This window comes from Bubalus kerabau, chromosome 19 (assembly GCF_029407905.1).
Source record: "Bubalus kerabau isolate K-KA32 ecotype Philippines breed swamp buffalo chromosome 19, PCC_UOA_SB_1v2, whole genome shotgun sequence".
In the NCBI taxonomy this organism is placed as follows: Eukaryota; Metazoa; Chordata; class Mammalia; order Artiodactyla; family Bovidae; genus Bubalus; species Bubalus kerabau.
The window spans coordinates 22,298,312-22,311,719 of record NC_073642.1 but is presented as its reverse complement, the minus strand read 5'-3'; the positions used below and the strand labels follow the sequence as shown (position 1 = coordinate 22,311,719).

Sequence of the window (13,408 nt, the reverse complement as noted above, 5' to 3'; positions counted from 1 at the left end):
GGCTTTTGGGTTTAAACCGCTCTGTGGCCCAGCCCTCCTGATAAGAACTATGGGGCGGGCGGGTGTTTTCCCTGCAACTCCCGGAATCGGAATGAGGTAGAGGATGCTCCTGCCAAACGCGATAAATTTTAAAGACGAGTTCATTGGCCAAGAGCCGCCCCTCTACCCCAAGGGCTGCCCAGGCCGGCTTGTCTCCGCCACGGTCACAGGAATGGCGTCCCTTCAGCGGTTCTCTGATGGCGACAGACCCGAGCTGTGGTAACTGGACTCCTCTGGAAAACGGACTTCTTGTCGCCTGGATGACCTCTAGCCCAGGGCTGCACCCAGAGTCCAGATTTAGCGGTAAATCCAGGCTAAGGTTTGAAGGACAGATATGACAAGTTGTAAATCAGCCTAACCTACTGATCCTTTTGAATTGTGGTGTTGGAGAAGACTCTTGCGAGTCCCTTGGACTGCAAGATCAAACCAGTTAACCCTAAAGGAAATCATCCCTGAATATTCATTGGAAGGACTAATCCTGAAGCTGAAACTCCAATACTTGGACCACCTGATTCAAAGGACTGACTCACTGGAAAAGGCCCTGATGCTGGGAGATTGAAGGCGGGAGAAGGGGACAACAGAAGATGAGATGGTTGGATGGCATCGCTGACTCGATGGACATGAGTTTGAGTAAGCTCCAGAAGTTGGTGATAGACAGGGAAGCCTGGCATGCTGCAGTCCATAGAATCACAAAGAGTCGGACTCGACTGCGTGACTGAACTGAACTGAACTGACTGAACGAGATCCCGGGGCTGGGAGCAAATTGCGAGAACCGTCGTCAGAGTGAAAACTGCAACCCTAAATATCCTCTGATGCCCAGTCATTTGAGGGATGAGCTGGTGCTTCACTCTCATACTTGCAGTTGGTCAGACTGATGGCCAGGGTTCTGGAATGGAGGAAGAGCAGAAATCAGGGAGAGAGAGAAAAGGACCCCGCGGTACCAGACACCGATGAAGAGACAGCCCACAGATTCATTTTCTCTACAAGCCACTTAAAGGAAAGACCGTGCATGCTAAGTGGCTTCAGTCGTGCCCAACTCTTTTGCAACATTATGGACTGTAGCCCTCCAGGCTCCTCTTTCCCTGGGATTCTCCAGGCAAGAATAGTGGCATGGGTTGCCATGTCTTCCTCCAGTGGATGTTCCCAACTCAAGGATCAAACCCATGTTTCCTGCATTGGCAGGCTGGTTCATTACCAGTAGCACCACCTGGGAAAGACCAGAATGATATAAATGTGCTGAAATTCTAAATTAAGCCAGCCCAAGTGGTTCCGGATTTTATTGTACCAAAAGGCTAATGATCTCTTGTATTTCCTGTCCTCTTTCCCAGGCTAAAGGGAAAACTTTGGATTCCCCACCCAACTGCAGAAGGGCAGAGGGTTACTCTTGAGCTGGGCAAGTGAGGGGGTCCAGGGGACAGTTTACCTGTGTTTCTGCCTTCTCTTTCTCCTCCCAACTTCTAAGAGATCTGGCTCAGCTGGGGTTACAATTTTCTTTGGTATTTTCTTGGGTACAGTGTATAAAGGAACTCCATTCCTAAATGTATTGTAGTCAGTCTTTGAGAGTGCCTGCTGAAAGGCATTAGAAGGGATGGCAGCTTCCCCTTTTACACACTCCTCCTCAGATTCCTCTTCTTCACCGTAGCCTTCCTCTGATTCACTGGTCTTCCAGGTATTCAGCTCCATCCTCTTAGACTCTGAGGGGAGAAGGATGGGGGTAAGGACCTTCGTGGTGTTCTAAGGGGATGTTCCTTAAGGACGGAACAGTCCACTACAGAATGGGATGTTTTCCACTAGGTTTGGGGTCTGTGTGTGTGGGGGGGGACCTGTGCAATGTTAGATTTGCTGACAAGCCCCACTCATCCAGCATCACTCCATACAGTACGCTGGGGTGCAGGAGCTGAACTGGCCGTGACCTGAGCTTTCTTTTTGACGGGCGATCGCTGGGAGCACTAGGGGTACCTTCGCTTTGAAAAATAGAGCTGAAGACCTCTCGGCCCTATCGGTGCTAGACTCAGCTGGTGGCTCATGATGGCCCTTCGGCCGGCTCCTGCTCTTTCCCAGGTGTTGTTGGGCCTCTGGGACCTCCTCCTTGCTCTTGGAGCTGGCAGTGGAAGTGCAATCAAGAGCACTGCACTCAAGAGTGGATTCTTGCCACAGCTGACCCAGTGCATGACAGGACTTATCCTTCTTTTTTCACACCAGTTCACACAAGTCCCACTCCCATCCTTTCCTGAACCCGCAGGCCGAGTTCCTGGAATTAGGCCACCTCAGTGTTCGGGATGAGTATCTGCTTGCCTTCCTTCAATGTTTTTAGTAACCACATCTTGGACAGTCTCGGCACTTGGGAGGGACAGCCGTGATTAGCACACATGCCCTTCATATGCTCATCAGACTGCTCCTTCACCATCGCCATCTCTTCCTGAGGTGTACCCACTCTGACTTCTGATTGCCACTTCCACCAAACTCAGCCCAAATTTGTCATCATGTGCCTACATCTAAAGGACACTTAAAAATTTTCCCTCCTTTAAAAAGACATGGACATTTCCTGATTCCTAGATTTCTGGATCCTCCTTCAGTATATGATACTTTATTACCTCCTCCTTAAAATATTTTGGAGTCCCTTGCCTTGCAGGATGCACACTTTTCTCACTATTTAGACAAATATTTTTTTCTAGTACCTGAAAAATTCATTGCTTGCCTGAATTGCCAGCATTCAGCAGGATCTTAATTGGATTCCCTGTCTTTCCTTCTTGATCCATCCATCCATCCATCCATCACAGCTAAAATGCAAATTCGTTACCCCTCAATTTAAAACTCTTCAAGGTTTCCCATTAGCTCAAGTTCAACACCCCTTAGGGCAAGAGACCCTCCATCAAAAAGCAAGAAACAAACATACAAACAAAAAGCAAGCAAAGAAGTGGAGAGGCCCTGAGCTGGATCAGCCCTTCTTACATTCCTACTGTGCTCAAAACCCAGGGCCCTGGGTACAAAGCAGCTCCTAAGTGTTCCATATTTAAGCTTAGAAAAGGCTTCCATAAATCTCTTTCTTGACAATTCACAAAGTATACATGGCTAAGAAGTATCACCATAAAGAAAACCTATCTTTTAATTTTTGTGTAAAGATTTGGGGCCAGAAGAAGGCTTTCCTCTGAATATCAGCCCTAAGGGAAAGCTGGGGAAATCCTGGTATTTGGACTCACCACCTTAGGCACTCCAAGTCCACTTTGCTATAATGGTCACTGCACTCCCTTCAGAGAGTAAGCAAGCAAAATAAGTGGTGTTTCTACCGCCTGTATTTGCAAAGGCTTGTAGACAGAGGCATTGAGCTAAAATTACTGCAATTGCCAAAAACAGGCATGTTGAAGGTGACCAAAATGTTGAGGAATTTCAAGGTTAAACTTTCTTATGAAATGGGTTGTGATGCATATTCTGCCTCATCTCAAGGAGACTTTATTAACATGATGGTCACAGGTGCACAGCCCCAGCTCAGCTTCATGGTGTCTTGACTGCCTGTGTCGCCGTCCTGACTCCACTACTTTTGAGCTACCTGACCTTGGATTGGTTACTAAACTTCTGTCAGCCTCCATCTCTTCATCTGCTAAATGTGGCTATTAAAAGGACCTGCAACGCTCAAGTTGTGAGGACACCTTGTTCTCACATGAAATAATGTATGTGAAGAACACTTAGCTCAGCATTGGGGCTGGAGGAAAATTCGAGGTGCCCAGGTAGGCAAAATATGTCCTACAAATACAGTATATGGATGGAGGGGATGAATAAGGAGCAGAATGAAGAAACACAACTCAGTGGCGGGCAGAGGCAGAACAAGCAGAGGCAAGAACAGAACAAGTGATAAACTATCACTTTGCTAACACTTACATAAAAGTCAGCATACAGAGTCAGGAGCCTGTAACTCCTGCACATACTCCCTTCTTAGTAACAGGTTTGACATCCCTGGGGCTTGTCCAAGAAGCAAGGTGAAAAGTGGCAGATACATCCAAGAGGGCTCATTCATGCCATTTATTCCAACAATCTCCCTCTTTAAAGAGACAACTTACCGGTTCTTTATCCTTCCCCTTATGCTGAAACCAGTTAGAAGGCATTCATGAATGTGCCCACAGCACCACGATGGACAGTTCTCCGGATCAGTTAGAATAAATACTGCTGGGAGGATTACTCTTCCTCCCGGGCTATCAAGGCCACCAGCGCCGCCCGCACGTCTTCTGCCTGGGCTGGGGGCAGCAGACATTCTCTGATGAGGGCCAGAGCTGCCGCCTCGGTCAGGCTGCTGAAGTCTTGGGCCGTTTTGACCGGGAGGTGCCCAGCCAGCTCACAGAGGGCAACATTGAATGCCTCACCTTCCTTTATCCCAAAGCTGGGCTTCCGGGGCCACAGAATGACCCGGACTCCCAAGAGAGCTGAGGAAGATGTCGTCTTTCCAGGTGGGGCCCCCCGGGTGACAAACAAGTTATGTGCAATCTCACAGTCAGTCAGGTAGTCAGTGGCCCGACACACCCTGCTTATCAAGGCTTCCAAGTCAGGCCCTGGCCTACTGGTGTAAAAGAGGAAGCCAGGAACTGGGAGGGCCTGGAGCACATGCAGACGGCCCCGAGGGTCCAGGGGTTCACTGGGGGCCCCCTCCACGGGCAGCCGGTGGGCCAGGTAGTAGCCATGCAGGTGGAGGTGGTTCACTGAGGCCAGGCCACCCAGGCTGTTGAAGCCCACGCGGAAGCCTGGGTGTGAGCTCAGCATTACAGCCTCGACCCCAGCCCGCAGCGCCCCAGGCAGCAGGCGCTGGGGGAGCCCTCGGGCGGGTTCGGGCACCAGCAGCACGTGGCCCCACTCCAAGGGGCTGACGTTGATCACTACCAGGATGTCCTCTTGCTGGACAGTGCCGGGGCAATCCTGCTTCCGGTGCAGACGAAAAAGGACCTCTCCTGGCTGGATCTGGTTGAAGTTAAACTGTTCAGGGTCAAACTCCTGCCTCACACTCTTGATGTTCTGGGGGCACCTTCTCTGCACACCTCGCTCCACGTTCAGCTGAGCCACAAAACCCACGGTCCCAGGAAGGGTTTGGGTAGGCAGCTCCCCCAGTGGGTAGCGGAACAGCCCCAGCTCCATCCGCTGCCTCCAGGCTGAGCAGAGGGCAGAGTCAAAGTGAGACAGTGGCGGCGTGTTCAGGAGGCTGAGCGCGCCCCTTGGCCACTGAACCCCTTCCATCACAAGTTCCTCCTGCCCATAGACAAAGTCAGGAATGCCCTGCCCTTCCCAGTCCTCCTTGTTTGGAGGCAGCAAATAAGTTTCGTTTGAAGCATGTGGAATAGCCATGGGGCTGACCTGAAACAATCATAAGGTGAAAAATACATGATGCCATCCCATTTCTAAAGATGTTTTAATAATAAATTCACTACTTTTTACTTATGTATTTTTATTTTTTAAAATCTTTTTTGGGGGTTTCCCTGGTGGCTCAGATGGTGAAGAATCTGCCTGCAATGCAGGAGACCTGGGTTCCATCCCTGGGACAGGAAGATATCTTGGAGAAGGAAATGGCAACCCACTCCAGTATGCTTGCCTGAGAATTCCATGGACAGGAGAGCCTGGTGGGCTACAGTCCATGGGGTTGCAAAGAGTCAGACACGCTGAGCGACTAATACACACACACAAAGTACTTTTATTTACTTATTTGGCCGTGTGGGGTCCTAGCTGCAGCACAAGCGGTTTTCCATCTTAGTTGTGGCATGCAGGATCTTTAGTTGCGGCATGTGAGATTTTTATTTGTATTATTTATTAATTTATTTGGCTGCGCCACTCAGGTTGCAGGATCAGTTCCTCGAGCAGGGACTGAACCTGGGCCATGGCGGTGAAAGCCCAGAATCCTAACCAACAGCCCACCAGGGAACTCCCCTATTTTAATTTTTAAATAAACTTTACTCTTTGTTCTAATTACAAAAGTAATATATGCTTTTGGTAAAATATTGTGAAAACACAGAAATCGCTCATAATTCTATCACCTGCAGGTTAGCATACATTTTTGCTGAATTAAAGATATAAATCACATTCTTTCTCTTTCTAAAAATCACACATAATGAATAAATTTTCCTAATGGAGAAAAGAAATACAGATAAATTACAACACTTATTCCAATGCCCAGGGAAAAATCACAATTTATATACGTAGCCTCATATTCATATGTAGATAGATCTTGATTTTTTTTTTGGCCATGCCATGAGGCATGCAGGATCTTAGTTCCCCAATCAGGGATCAAACCCATGCCACCTGCATTGGGAGCACAGTCTTAACCACTGGATTACCAGGGAAGTCCTGGAACTTGTTTTTTTTTTAACTGATCTTTAACTCTTGTACATTTAGGTTTTTCTGACTTCTTACTACCATATACAGTGTTGTGATGGACATCCTGTGTATCTATCTTTGCAGATGCTTTTATTTTCATTTAAAATAAAATCTTAGTTGACCATGAGTTCAGAAGAGGCTCATGGCTCAGGCTTTCAATACACAGTCTGGCAAACTGCCCTCCAGAAAACTGCACCAGTGTCCAGTGCCTGAGAGTGGCCATGGCTTCAAAGCTTACTACTCCTTTCATGGGAATAGCGTTTCCACTGTTGTGCAGTAATTCCAAATGGCCATGCATACACCCACCTGGGTGAGGATGGCCAATCATAAGTGCCCAGGGCCAATCCTTTAAAGTGGAAATAGGTGTCAGTCTTCATCTCCACTGGGTCCCTGAAGCCCAGGGGACCCAAGGGGTCAGGGACATGACCTGCTGTTAGCCCATAGGGGACTTCAGAAGGAAGCTTACCTCAGTTGAGTCGCCTCAGCACAAGCTTGGGTACCCTCAGCTCTGCTGGTCCAGAAACTTTACATTAATAAAACAGAAAAACATGCAAAACAATGTTTTGTTAAAAGGCAAGCTGAGTTTAATGGGTACAGAGTTTCAGTTTTGTAAGGTAAAAATATTCCAGAGATTGGCAACACAATAATGTGAATATACTTAAATACTACTAAACTGTACGCTCAGAGATGGTTAAGATGGTAACACGACTGAGCTGCACATTTAAGAGATGTTTAAGATGGTAACACGACTGAACTGCACACTTAGAGATGGTTAAGATGGTAAAACTTTTGCATTTTTTACCACAATAAACATTTTTTTTAAACTTGAGCTTAAATTTTATACTTAATTTACTAAGCATAAAAATTTATGCATAATTTACTAAGCATAAGTAAAATATAAAGTCTTAAATTATTTTATTAAAAGTGAGTCTAGGACACTTCTCCAAAGATATACAAATGGCCAACAAACATATGAAAAGATGCTCAACATCACTAAATAAGGAAACAAAATCAAAATCACAATAAGATACCACTTGACATTCTTTAGGATGACTACTATCAAAAATAGAAAATAACAGGTGATGGCAAGGATAGGCAGAAATTGGACCCCTTAGACACTATTGGTGGGAATGTAAAGTGATACAGGTGCTATGGAAAACAGTAGAGCAGCTCCTCAAAAAAATAAAAATTACTATGTGATGCAGCAGTTCCACTTCTGGCGGTATATCCAAAACAACTGAAAGCAGGGTCTCAAAGAGGTATTTATACACCCGTGTTCAGAGCAACAGTAGCCAAGAGGTGGAAGCAACTTAAGTATCCATCAATAGATAAATGGATAAACAAGAGGTGGCCTATACAGGCAATGGAATGTTATTCAGCCTTAAAAAGAAGGCAATGCCAACACAGGCTACAACATGGATGAACCTTGAGGACTTTATGCTAACTGAAATAAGCCAGGCACCAAAGGACAAGTTATTTATGATTTCACTTATACAAGGTACCTAAAGTGCTCAAATTTTGGGATTTCCCTGGTGGTCCAGTGGCTGCAACATTGCACTCCCAATGCAGGATGCCCAGGCTGGATCCCTGGTTGGGGAACTAGATCCCACATGCCACAACTAAGACACAGTGCAACCAAATAAGTAAATTAACTCAAAAAAAAATGCTCAAATTCATAGAGACAGAAAGTAGAATGGTGGTTCCCAAGGGCTGGGGAGAGGGGGAAATGAAAAACTGTTGTTTAATGTGCGCAGAGTTTCAGTTTTGCAAGAAGAAAAAAGTTCTGGATACTGGGCTACCAAATAATGTGAATATACTTAATACTCCTGAACTATACACTCAGAAATGGTTAAGGTTTTAAAGTTTATGCTACACTTTTTTTTAAACCGAATTTTTAAAATGTCAGGATGGTAAATTTCATGCTATGTGTATTTTGCCACAATTCAAAACAATTTAAGTGATTCTCAAAATAGATTTAAGAAATCCAACAATTTGCTGAATTAAACCTAAGTAGGATGGCATCACTGACTCAATGGACATGCATTTAAAAAAACTCCAGGAGATAGTGAAGGACAGGGAAGCCTGGCATGCTGCAGTCCACAGGGTCACAAAGAGTCGGACACAACTGAGCGACTCAACAACATTCACTTAAGTGTCTCTCATTCATTCATTCAGAATCAACCCATTTCAACCCCACTGTTGACATTCTAGGGCCATCTCTTCTGTGCACCCTGGTCCATGTTCTGCTGAGCCACAAAATCAAAGTATTTAGGAAGTAACTGCTGTGTATGAGGCAATGAAGACATGGTAGCAAATAAGGAGAACCAAGTCCATATTCTTAGGGAACTTACATCCTGGGATGAAGTTAGACGATAAGCAAAAGGAAAACATTAACTACCTGTGGTGACAGCATTTTGTGAGAAACAAGTCATAAAAGAGGGGGTGACTAAGCGGTGGGGTCAGGGCATCCCACTTCCATAAGAGGGATGTGACAGCTGAGCTAAGGCAGGAAGGATAAGAAGAGGCCTACAATGAAGAGCTGAGTGTACTCCAGGCAAAAGAAACCAGAAGTCCAAGGCCACAAATCTTGCAGGCAGCTGGTTGGCCTGTTCTAGGAACAGAAAGGAGGCAATGTTACCGGGGTATGGCCGGCAAAGGGGAGAGGACACCCCCCACCAGTGAAGCTGGAGACGAAGGCGGAGGCCAGATTAGCTGCAGGGCCTTATGCATCATGGACAGGAACTTGGATTCTATTCTAAATGGAGTAAGAAATCACTGGTAGGTTCTAAACAGAAGGATCATTTGGTATTTTATTTTTTGGCCACACCACACAGCATTCTGTGGAACTTCTCTGACCAAGGATTGAACCCAGGAAGTCCAGGACTGTCTGATATTTTATAAACTTTTTTCTGTTATGCGGAAAATGGACTGTAGGGGAGCAAAGGGGAAGCAGAGACCACTGTGGAGGCCACTCTGGTGGCCAAGTGAGCAGTGAGGTGACTGGACAACACAGATGGCAACAGAGTTAGGAGGAGTTGGGGATATGGGTCATGTTTTAAAGACAGAACCAACAGGGCCTGCTGACAGGCTGACTATAAGACTGAGGGAAAAGGAAGAACTGGGAGTGACTCAGCTTCAGGAACCAGGCCCTGCAGTGGCATTTACAGAGATGGAGAGGGTGGAGATGGGGTGTGGGCAGGAATAGGTGACTAGAGGAAGGGAGAGATCAAGAGATCAGTTTTCATTACTGAGTTTGAGATGTTACCTGCGCATTCAAGAGAAGTGGTGCAGGCAGCTGGACAGTCAAACCTGGAGGTCAAGGTTGAAGTCTGGGCTAGACAGAAATTTAGAATAACATTAAGTAAGACCCAGGGGCTAGGACCAAGGATCCAGAGCCAAGATGGTACCAAAAGACTAAAAATATGAGTAAAGATATATCAGTCAACAGAATCAATATAAAGTGGATATGGTTGTACTGATATTCAAGTGAAAGAATAGAAAGAAAGAATTGAAGTCGCTCAGTCGTGTTTGACTCTTTGCGACCCCATGGACTGTAGCCGGCCAGGATCCTGAGTCCTTGGGATTCTCCAGGCTCCAAGAAAAATGGAGTGGGTTTCCATTTCCTTCTCCAGGGGATCTTCCCAACCCAGGGATGGAACCCAGGTGTCCCACACTGCAGGCAGACTCTTTACCATATGAGCCACCAGGGAAGATATTCAAGTGAACTAAGAGGCAAAAAAAAAAAAAACAAAAAAAAAACCTAGAAATAAAGAGGAATACTTGAGAATAACAAATCATAGTGACCAGGTGACAGGACTGAATCTTCATAGGAAAACCAGGAGGAAGGGAACACAGGTACCACGTCTCTTCTATGCCAGGCATGGGCTGGGGGCTTTCCAAGTTTACTTAGGTGACCCTCACAACAAGCCTGTGTGGTGGGTATCATCCTGGCAGGAAGGTGAGAGATCTGATTTTGGAGGCTAACAAGATATTTGAATTCTGACTCTTCCATTCACTAGGGATGATGTGACCTTGAGCCCCTAGAACAAAACCCATTTCCACAGCATGGGCTGGCTCTGGTCTCTCAAGGCTAAGCTGTGCCTCCCCTCACCTCCTCTCAGACCACTCTTCCCCCCGCCTACTCTGCTCCTCACTCTTCCTAAACCTGTTCCTGCTCAAGGCTTTGGTGCTTTCTGTTCTTTCAGTCTAAAATACCCTTCTCCCAGAGTGTCTTCACACTCTTGTCTCATTTAAGCCTCACAGCAAACAGTACCACCTCAGACATGGGCTTCCCCGGTGGCTTAGGGAAGCCAGCAGGAAACCGAGGTTCGATCCCTGGGTCAGGAAGATCTCCCGAAGGAAACAGCAACCCACTCCAGTATTCTTGCCTGGGATATCCCATGGACAGAGGAGCCTGGCAGGCTACAGTTCATGGGGTCACAAAGAGTCGGACCTGACTTAGCAATTAAACCACCACCACCTCAGACACACCTTGGTGGCCACACCATCTAATGTCTCAAGGGAAAGAGGAAGAGGGAAATAATATGACAAGCAGGGAAAGAAATGTCTTGGAAAACAAACACCAGGAGCTATTTTTAAATCAGCCACTCAGTTTTATCACTGTTATCAAGGGTTCATTGAACACAGGAAGGACAGTGAGTTAAGCAAGCTTACCAGGGACTGCTAGATGACTCAGAATGCTGATTTAATAATTTATAATGAGAAACATGGCAAAGAGCACAAAATGTTCTTGGTGGCTGGGTGCTATAGGCCTTCTTCCATACAAAAATTTACCAGGAAGCAAAATTATAATCTAAAGATTGTTCAATGAAGAAGGGTTCAAAGTCAAGTGAAGTGGCTGAGCAATCTACATGACAGCTGGCCACTATGGCGGGGCAGTGGCAAGTCCCACACCTTCACCATGAAAAGATGCAGTCTCACCTGAAGTCCAAGGATGTGCACTCACTGGTTGGTGTTCTGTCTTCTTAGCCTAGCATAGGAGACACCGTGACAGCTTCTTGTTCATTGAAAGTGCGACTTGCGATCCCATGGACTATCCAGTCAATGGAATTCTCCAGGCCAGAATATTGGAGTGGGTAGCCGTTCCCTTCTCCAGGGGATCATCCCAACCCAGGGCTCAAATCCACGTCTCCTGCATTGCAGGTGGATTCTTTACCAGCTAGTCACCAGGGAAGCCCAAGAATACTGGACTGAGTAGCCTATCCCCTCTCCGGGGGATCATCCGACAGAAATCAAACCGGGGTCTCCTGCATTGCAGGCAGATTCTTGTTTGTTGCCTTTTATTAAATGAAGACCAACTCTTTCTTGGACAGGAGTCTATTGTCAAGAGACTACACTCCAGTCGCTTTGACTGGCTTTGGTGTTCCCACTGCTCTGTAGCCTCTACTTTCTGGAAGGTAATATTTCCACAGTGGTGGGACTCACAGGTTGATACAATGAGTCTTACTAAGTCATTCTCCAATGATCACCTTATCATTATTGAGTGCTGGGAAAATTAAAGTTACTCAGCAAAAACATTCACTCAACAACTGCCACACCTTGTGTCTGAAAATCATGATTCCCACCGCTCCTCATGGAGCTTGCAGTCTAGCGGGAGAAAAAGACATTAATCCAATCATCACACATGTAAATATAGATGGCAAACATGACAGACACTGTCAAGGAAAGCACTGGATTCTCTGTGAGTGTAATACAGATCCTTAATCTAGTCTAGGAAATCAGGGAAGGATTCCCTGAGGATAAGATGGAAGAAGAATGGAGAACCCATAATGGCTGAAACCCAGAAAGCCTGAGGAGACTGGCAGAGAGAGAAAAAGAGGTTGAACTCGAATTACAGGGGGTTGGTTTCAGTATTTAACTCCTTAATGGTTTTAAACTGACATGCTCATATTTAGACTTTACAAAGATCAGCTAGTGGAATGAATTAAAAGAATCAAGAACTATATTTTGTTTGTTATACCGTATTAAAGTAGAAAACAATAAAAAATAATGAATCTCACTATCTCCTCCACTCGGTAGCTTGTAACCCCTACCTTTTGGAATACTCATTCATACATGCATCCAATACAAACTGAGAGCGTACCGTGCATATGTCAAGCATAGTCTTAGGGGTTGAGAGGGGACAAGAGCAAATAGTTCCGTTTCAATTCCTACTCCCCCAGTATGCAGTCTGGGAGCAGGTCACAGGGCAGCATGCAGGCTGGGGAGAGGAGTACAGCAGTGGGGATCCTTGAAAAGAGCCTTAGAATGGAGCCACCGCTTTTTAAAAGCTCGAGTCTAGACAAGTCTCTAGACTTAGTGGGTTCCATACCTAGGCTGGAAGATCCCCTGGAGGAGGGTATGGTAACCCACTCCAGTATTCTTGCCTAGAGAATCCCCATGGACAGAGGAGCCTGGCAGGCTACAGTCCTTGGGGCCGCAAAGAGTCGGACACGACTAAGCACGCACGCGCGCGCGCACACACGCACACGCGCGCACACACACACACACGTCACTGAACTCCAGTGAGCCTTTGTATTTCCCCCTTTGGAAAACGGTAACTCACCTTGCAGAGATTTCAGAATTGAAGCTAATTATGCACAGCGCTTGGGACTCGGTGGGCCCTCAATAAACAGCCTCAGCAGGCAGCAAGGTTATGGTTATTTCTGCAGACGTGGCATGAGGGTTCCAACTAGTACGGCAGGTGACGAATGGCAACGTCCGGGTGGAAAAGCCCTCGCTGGGCAGAGATGGCAGCCGACCGCCTCGGGCCACTCAGCGAGCCACGAGGTTTCTTAGTTATCCCGGCTCCAAACACTCCCCGGACTCCGCCCAAGGCCGCCACGGCCGCCACCCCCAACTCCTACTGCAGGTGAGGCGGACACACCGCGCGACTACCCCCAAACTCCTACCGGGGCCATCGCGGGGTCGTGGCGCCCTCAACGCATGCGCGGCCTGCACGCCAGCGCGCGAAGGCGGCCCGGCCCGGCCCGCCCACCCTGGAGGCGGGGCCGTGAGGCCT

The 13,408-nt window shown here is 46.9% G+C and overlaps 1 protein-coding gene across 8 annotated transcripts; it reads right to left on the bottom strand.

Moving 5' to 3' along the window:
• Positions 1-2: 2 nt before the first annotated feature.
• On the bottom strand, positions 3-13,343 carry GDPGP1 (GDP-D-glucose phosphorylase 1). 8 transcript variants are annotated; one of them, XR_008705266.1, is made up of 7 exons: positions 12,953-13,343; positions 11,329-11,377; positions 9,653-9,721; positions 6,854-6,910; positions 4,095-5,373; positions 1,463-1,733; positions 3-1,246 (listed from the first exon to the last, which is right to left on the bottom strand). XR_008705266.1 is itself a non-coding variant. In XM_055555687.1 (5 exons), the coding sequence occupies exon 5, from the start codon at positions 5,362-5,364 to the stop codon at positions 4,210-4,212; it is 1,155 nt and encodes a 384-aa protein (XP_055411662.1). In that variant the 5' UTR covers positions 5,365-5,373; positions 6,854-6,910; positions 9,653-9,721; positions 11,329-11,377; positions 12,953-13,343; the 3' UTR covers positions 4,038-4,209. The 8 variants fall into 8 exon arrangements, 1 of the variants encoding a protein (XP_055411662.1); XR_008705268.1 differs by having other exon boundaries at positions 3-925; XR_008705264.1 differs by having other exon boundaries at positions 3-1,733.
• Positions 13,344-13,408: the final 65 nt, after the last annotated feature.